Source organism: Drosophila bipectinata, chromosome XL (assembly GCF_030179905.1).
Source record: "Drosophila bipectinata strain 14024-0381.07 chromosome XL, DbipHiC1v2, whole genome shotgun sequence".
NCBI classification, from domain to species: Eukaryota; Metazoa; Arthropoda; class Insecta; order Diptera; family Drosophilidae; genus Drosophila; species Drosophila bipectinata.
In genome coordinates this window covers 8,610,336-8,618,342 of record NC_091734.1, presented here as the reverse complement: position 1 = coordinate 8,618,342, position 8,007 = coordinate 8,610,336, and the positions used below count along the sequence as shown (strand labels likewise).

The 8,007-nt window shown below is 44.9% G+C and overlaps 1 protein-coding gene across 1 annotated transcript; it reads left to right on the top strand.

Annotated features, from left to right (window-relative positions):
- Positions 1-4,770: 4,770 nt before the first annotated feature.
- LOC108121663 (uncharacterized) lies at positions 4,771-6,185 on the top strand. The gene has a single exon (XM_017235914.3). It carries the CDS (start codon positions 5,086-5,088, stop codon positions 5,908-5,910), a length of 825 nt encoding a protein of 274 aa, XP_017091403.2. The 5' UTR covers positions 4,771-5,085; the 3' UTR covers positions 5,911-6,185.
- The last annotated feature ends 1,822 nt before the right edge of the window (positions 6,186-8,007 follow it).

Sequence of the window (8,007 nt, the reverse complement as noted above, 5' to 3'; positions counted from 1 at the left end):
TTCCAAGTCTGCTTCCTTTGACCCTCTTGGAGCTTTCCAAACTCCAAACTCCAAGCTCCAACTCTCCACCTCAATCAACAATAATTTACCATTTTTTTTGCGCAAGTGCTTAAGTAAGCAGGGAGCTCAGTGGAGAGGCAAAGCCGGGCAATTTCAATAAATCAACAACATTTTGCAAATAATTCAAAAATTTGTCTTCAACTCATTTGCGAGCACATTAAAATGCACATTTCACAATTACAAAATTTATGAATCCTTTGTGCGTCTGTACATCCTTCTCCTCTGGCTCTGGCCACTAGGTATTCTTCCATCCGCGCCGTATGTATGCCAAAAAAAATAAAATAAAATTATACAAAAAAAAAACAAAAATACAAGTAGGACCTGGTGGAAAAATGGTGAAAAGTCAAGTCTTGCGCGCAGGTGAAACTTTATGTGTAATAAATTTTTTGGTTTTGTCAGAGCTCTGGATGCCAGGATGGGGTTGAGGGGACTGGGAGATGCTTAGTCCACGATTCAGTAGCGGATGCGACCGTCCACCAAAGTTATGAACGACAAATTTTAATGCCAGCTAGTCGCCGACAAGCAAATCTCTGAGCACCAAGTGGTGACCTCATTGTTCCACATAGATGCCTAGTCTTTACTCTCTATTCTGAGGAATCATATTCAGAGGTTATTTTGGAAGATGCGATATAGGTATCCCGAGTGTGAAGGTTTCTATAGTTTATTCCCAACGTTCGTAGTAATTCCGGTTAGATGGGGGTCAGGCCCCCCCTGGGTCTTGGTCCTCACCAGAGCTCCAGGGGCGACTTGGCATTGGCAAGAAGTATGAAAAGTCAAAGTTTCCACGGCGCTGGTAACGACATTGCCAGCGAGCAATGACAATGTTTCCGCTGCGAATAACTTTTGCCCGAGGATTTATCGTTAACCGAGTCCTTGCAGAGTGCCTCCCAGTGGATCCTGGCTGGGAGGCTGGACGAAGGGCTTGTCATCCATGGGAACCGGGAACTGCAAGCAGCACATCCATAGGCCCGCCAAAAAAAAAACCTGGCAGGTCCTGGGTAAGGAGCAGGACTACGTGAGACCGCCTTGAAAGCCATTTGTGCTTAATTACGAGTAGGCAAACTAATGAGCGGAGTTATGTAGCCAGGAGCCTGCTGAACGAACCAGGACTCGCCTGCAACCTGTTTATAATTTTTCCTGCCGGCAATTTATTTGTAGAGCAACGAAAATATTTATATTTTCTTCTTTCGAATAAAATGTAACATTAATTTAAGGGAACGAAGCGGTGTGGAGCAGGATGTGCTCCGCGGAAAACTTTGCCCCGTTCGCATTGTGCGTGCCAAGAGGTTTATGTCTTGGAGTCCTGAAAGTTCGGGGGGCCATTACGCAGAAATTATATTGGCCGAAAAATGTCTGGCAAGTGCCAGAAAAGTGCTCTGCCAAAGGTGTTAATATTGGAGAGGAGGATGGGGGGATAGGCTGTGAGAAGTGAATAAAAATTGGTAGGTTTTTTCTTATAAATCAAAGCTCCTTCTGATCATCTTAAAATAAATATCCTTTCAAAAGTACAGTCGCCTCGCAATTAGCGACCACGGCTGTGCAGAATGTCGTCGTCAGAGCCCAGTGCGGATGGTTTTCCCAAATCCTGCGGTCACTGATTTATGTGGGGGACTATGGGAAAAAAAAAAGATACCGGTGGGGGAGGGGGTGTCCGAATCCCGAATTCGAATCCGGAATCCGGGACGGGCGCTCGGCAGCAGCAGCAGCTGGCCCGGTCTAAACCTTCTTATGAATGTAATTTTTATTTACACAATTTTAAGCTAATACCACGTTCGAGCCACGCCCCGCAGAGCACAGACTACAAGAAGAAAAAGATGGTAGAACGCCACCAACAACAAAAGCTCAAATGAGAAGCAAAAAAAAAACCAAGAAATAAAAGAAAAAACGACAGAGAATTTGTCCCAAAAAAAAAAGGATTAATGGAATAAAATTATCTCTTTTTCGGAGTAACGCGAGACCCTGGACTTAGGAGGAGGCTGGGAGCCGGCCGCCACCCCTTGTGTCCTCAACCCTTTGCTATATGTACTTCATTTCTTTTTTATTATAATGCCTATTTGTACACTGAAAATACTTTTATATTTGTACTTCCATAAATAATGAAAACAATTGAGTTTCAAGGTCCTAACTGTCTTCTGATTTAAAAATTGATGACTTCGTTTGTCTAAGTAGCCTCTTCTAACTAGAAAAACGTACAATTTTTCTCAAAGTTTCCTTCTTGTTGCCAAACTCTTTATCCTTTTGGGTTTTTTTTTATAGAAATTTTTCCTCGTAGGATTTGTTAGGAGGAAGGGTGTAGAATAAATGGTGGCCCAGCCCCGTCAAGTGGGAACACGTACAATTTTTTTCTTGTATGCCAGGCCTCCCGAACTATTGCCGAAGTGCGTGTCTCTGTAGATAAATTCGGTCCACCCCCCCGGTTTTTCCAGGCTATTCTTGTTCTGGTAATTTTCATATTTTAACATTTTTAAATGCAGTCGAGGTAGGCAGGAAAGGCAGGGCAGGGGGCATAGGCAGGGTCCTTTGGCGAGTTGCCGCCCAAAAGGGTTGGACAAACAGAACCTCGGGATATGGATAAATTGCATATAAATAACCGAGGCGGGCAAACAATTGTTTTTTAACCTCAGGCACTTCACTCAAAAGGACATGCTTTTACAAATACTGCAGCTGATACTTACAATCCTAAAAGTGGATTACAAAGAAATCCCTAAATTCTGGATAAGCCACTAGTACTAGTATACTTTTTATGTTATTAGAGGTACGAAAAGGGGTATAATGAAATATTTAAACAGTTCCTTTAGTTATGTTTTTTATTCCAAATTGGTTCCTCACTCCCCCCTGCATTTCGACTAATTCTTATGCTTATCCAAAATCTGAGCCAAAACCTCCTCCAGCCACACCTTCCTCCTCCCAGCCAGATTGCTCGAATTCCATTTTTGAATTAATTCAATTATGCATAAATTTCAAGACGTACAAAATTGTGGCTGGATTTGGAAATTTTCGCTGACACATAAAGGGTTAATGGGACGAGAGATGTTCACCTGCCCCCGCCGACGACCTCCATTATCCAGCCCTCTTGCCTTCTGGCCTCTGGCCCTCTGGCTAGAGTTGATCAAACAAAGGACATAAAGATTTGAGTTCCATGGCTCCTTGGCGAAATGAAATACATAAATGTCATTCATTCATTTATGCAAAACTTGTAATAATGACAATCGTCTCAAGGAAGTAGAAGTTCAGGATGAAGCTCAGGAAGTTCAGGGGTACGTAACGTACAGCCTTTGCTGACAAGGACCAAAATCCTTACCAAAAAAAAAAAAAAAAAAACCAACGAAAAACGAAAAATGAAAATGAAAATGAAAATTTTCTGTTGACACCGAAAGATTTTCCATGGCAAAATGCTTGTCAAAAATTTGTGTGTACGCGCGCGAAAAATTTTTCCAGCCAAGGTGCGCGACTGTGCCTCTCCATACCCTACCCTGCCAAGGAGTCCTTCTCCTGATGCTGTTGTTATTGTTGCTGGTGGTGGTGATGTTGTGCGGTAATAAAATTCTTAATGTGCCATTAAATCCTTCCACTGGCAACGTCATCAGAACATCAACCCGGCTGAAGTTGTCTTGGAATTCCGCCAGACGACGAGTGGGGTACAAACCTAACGAAAATGTTCGCTACGAAATGGCACGTAAATAAATTGCAAAGATTTGTCGTTCCCCTCTTTTTTGTGAGAAATGTTTAAATGGTTGGGGGTTTGAGGGTTGAGGGCTTGGTCTCTGCCCATTTTCTGGCCAGGCTTTGACTCCTTACCACCTGACTTCTGTGTGGTTTGCTTGCCTGTCAGGATCACACAGCCAAAAGGACAATAAATGAGTTTACATTTTTGGTGGATAACACTTTTCACCACCACCCCCATCCCCATTTACCCCATAACCCCAAAATCCTCCACCCCATCCACTAGGCTCCACTGTCATTATGATTATTGTCATTTGGCTGAGGTGATTCAATGCATTTAGATTGCATAATTAAGTTATATATATTCAGGACAAATTATTTTTCATAGCTGGGGGAGGGGGGTTGACGGCGCAGATTCCTATTTTATAGAAATCTATTATATTTTACGAGGGGTTCTCTAACATCAATACCATACTTGGATGGTCAAGGGATAGGTTTTTAAAGCATGAAATGGTATTCTTAAAAATTGTATAAAAATTCATACCAACATAATGCATTTTTTTTGTGAAATATCCATCCAGGATGTGTGCGGGTAATAATAGGGTCGACGTCTTGAAGGCATTGCATTTTTTTTTTTTTTGCCAGCACATCCGGTTGGGAAAGTCGCACAGAAATTCAGCACCATTTAACTGCCAGAGGAGCTTGGTGCTTTAGGACGAGGACTAAACGTTGACACTTGAACTCCTTTTGATTTCGCATATATGTATATGTGAGGCCAGCACAATGGCTAACAATTATGTTAAATATCGACAAGTGGGTAGCCCAAGCACCGTTTTTGTTCTAAGCGAAAAATATTAAGCACTCGAGCTTGAGGTCCACAATCGAAATTGTCTAGGCCCAAGGCGGTTGAGAGTTGGAAGGGTTTAAGCACTATATACTGGGATTCGTATTTTGTAATAAAAATATTTTATATAATTTTAAAGAAATCAAGTAACCCTTGACATGAAATTCATTCGACTCCGTCGAGCCTAGCAATGAAACCTGCCTTTATACCTCATTCCGTATTCTAAATTTGTACAGTTCACATTTCCCAATTCTATAGTCCTAAGTAAAATACTATTGTTAAAAATTCCAAATTTTTTAGATACAACACTAGACAAGAAAAGAACTATAACACGATACTCAACAATTGTTTTAGCTTTTCTTTTGGACAACCGATTTGTGTATACATATCTATTTCTTTTTGGTGCAAAACACAATTGTAATCGTTCTCCGAGGGGAGTAAGTCCGGCAAATCGGCGAGGACATCCGTGCACCTGACGGCCCCAACGCCCAAAGCGCCCCAAACGCCTTGCTGCAGTCATGCAACGCTCACCCAAATCCGTGATCGTCGACTGCTTCTGGCGGCCGCACCAAACCCTGCTGAATGCCATCCGTGGTTGGTATAGCTTTCGCAGGACCTTTGCCTCGGACTCGGGCAGGGGTGGTGGTAGCGGCAGGGCCTATGACGGCAATACGGGTGGCAGCGGCGGATCCAGCACCGGCAGCGCCCCACGAGCCAGCGCCACATCACTGGTGTCTGGGGATCCGAGTACACGGTACTATACTCGTGGAAATGTGGGCGCGCTGGAGCGGAGGATCAATCGCGAGGATAATATGTGGCGGGATCGCGGCTACGTGGACACCAAGTGGCTAAATCCTCGCGATCCATACGCCTACCGCCCCAACTTCCGGCCCACAGAGCCCGTTTCACTGCGGAAGCAGTTCATGCGCAGTCCGGACGAGATCTCGCGCGAGGTCATGAGCCGTGACTGGGAGCGGACGGTTAAGAACTACCGCCGCTCGGTGATGACCAACGGACGATCCGGGTTCACCAGCACCACCAGCGTTAGCGACACCGTTAGCAGCAAAGATGGAGGCCCAGGCATAGGTGCCAAAGCCAGCGCCAGTGTCAGCGCCAGCCCTAGGGGCATCCGAGATCGCCCACTCAAGACCTGGGAGCTATCGGACCATACACTCCAGTACATGCAGCAGCGGATGTCACAGCAGATTAAACAGGAGCAGGATCACCAGCTAACCGTATGGCAGCAGAGGCAGCTGATGCTCCAGCAGGAGGAAAAAGAACAATTGGAGAATCCCCAGGGATTGCAGTGGTCCAGGACATCGGACCCCTCGCACGATCAGTAATGCGCCGAAAAGCGGCGTGGTCGATTATCATTCCGGCGTACCCCCGTATCCATCCTATCTATCCAATATATGCCCGGTCGAACCAGTCGCTTCTATATATATAGCGTCTCAACAGTGAGTTCGAGCGCGGGCGTAGCTAGTTTATTTTTAGTTTGGGTGACTCTTACTCGGAACGAATCTGTCGCAACACTACTTGAATGTAACTACAACACAAATTTACGAGTCTACGTCTATTTGGTCTAAATCTATTTGGGATAAACCCACTCATCGCTAAAGCTAAAGCATTATTATTTTTGGGGGTACTCTGCGGGTTCCTACCATCGGTGGTGGGAGGTCTACGGATGTCTACGCTCATTAATTTTTACTGCCCTCTGGGTTTTCAATTTTCGAGAGGATGCCATTTAACGCTGCATAAAAACTGGAGGACAGGCAAAAGGACACTGACTGGGGGACGAAGGACTTTAGCACCTTCCCACTATGTGTGGCTGGAGCTCCTCATACATACCTCTTTGAGTTCCAAGTTTCAAGTTCGCAAGTTCTCGATATTGTCGGTACCTATTGGGGCGCTCGCTCGGCCATAAAACTCTAAAGATGCTTGGAGGTGGGGTGGAGCTGGATGGTGGGGTCGCAGCGGGAGTGTTGATTTAGGGTTGCAAACAGAAATTATGATAATGCCTGTGAAAACAACAGGGACGAGAGATACGAGAGGCCACCAAGTGGCGGTGGGTGGGAGCGGGTTACGGGCTGTGAAGTGAAAACACCGAAAGCAAAGGAAAATATATTAAATGTTATTGAGAGGAACTAATTTTCATTAAAAGGATTAAAAAGCATTTGGCAAAAAGGGAACGGAGTCCTTTCGAAAGGATGTGCTGAGCAGGGGCTGTGGCACTGGGGGAGGGGCGGATCGGGGGCTGACTGGCAACCGCGACGTGGCGGTGGCTATGAATTAACATAAAAATCATAAAAATATGACACTTTTGCGAACACAGGATCACCACCACCATCACCACCACCACATCATGGCCATCACCATTATCCTTTCGAGTTTGGAGAGGAGTCAGTTTTGTAATTTGGCCCAAAGCCAAAAATGTAATTGGAATTCTGGCCAATATAGCACTCTCAAGTATTGGGAATCGTAGATTCTAGTAATTTATTGAAAATAAAGGAATTCTTAGAAAAGAATACACATTTAAGTGGAGAATCCTTTCACAAGGATGCCATACCCAAGTCCATTGATGGCAGAGTGCGACAATCAACACGAGGAGGCGGTGGGAGGGTGGCTGGATTAGTCCTGGCCCGGGCTGCCGGGCTGTCCTGATGACGAAGCCCGGGCTGCCGCACCCCAGAATAGCTTTCGTTGTTTGCTTTTTGCGGCCTCACGGCTGCCACTTAGTAACTCACCCGCAGTTTATTATTTTCAAAATATTTAAATTTTTTGGTAATAAGCGAAAAATGGTTTTAATATAGCGGGCCGAGGGCACCTGGTGGATTCTGGGCGGTGATGGGGGTGACATTAGGCAGTACGATGTCTTGGCAGGGATGATTGGCTTAGGAATGGTCTTTCCGGCGAGCCAATAATGGCCTGTGAGCTAAAAACTAGTCTCATCACCCACTATCGAGACGTAAAATTATAAATTTTGAGAAGAACTTGGAAACTCCTGGCTTTTTTGCCAGACAGGTTGGACTCTTAAATTCAAAAATTCAAATTTCGCGACTCGCCAAGGTGTGGGACATCTCTCTGGAAATTAGCTATGCGAATGATGCAGCCATAAAGAAGTTCATTACATCCCGAAACAACGATGGCTTTTGTCCCGGATCCTGGAGCTCTTCTGAGTCCTGGTGTGCCTGGTTCAATAGACAAAGGACGATGGCATCTCTGGGTGTATTTTGTTCATGCATTATAATCATTACCATTATTAGCATTATTGTCAGCCGGAACGTACTTGGGGGGGACTGGGCTGGATTATGCAATGCAGTCAGCTTTTTTTGGGGGGGGGGGGGGGAAAATAGTGAATGGTGACCCAACAACTCGTTCATTTCATTTTCATTTTCGTTTTCGTTGTCCTTGTTGTCAAATGCAAAAATCGCAAGCCGAAA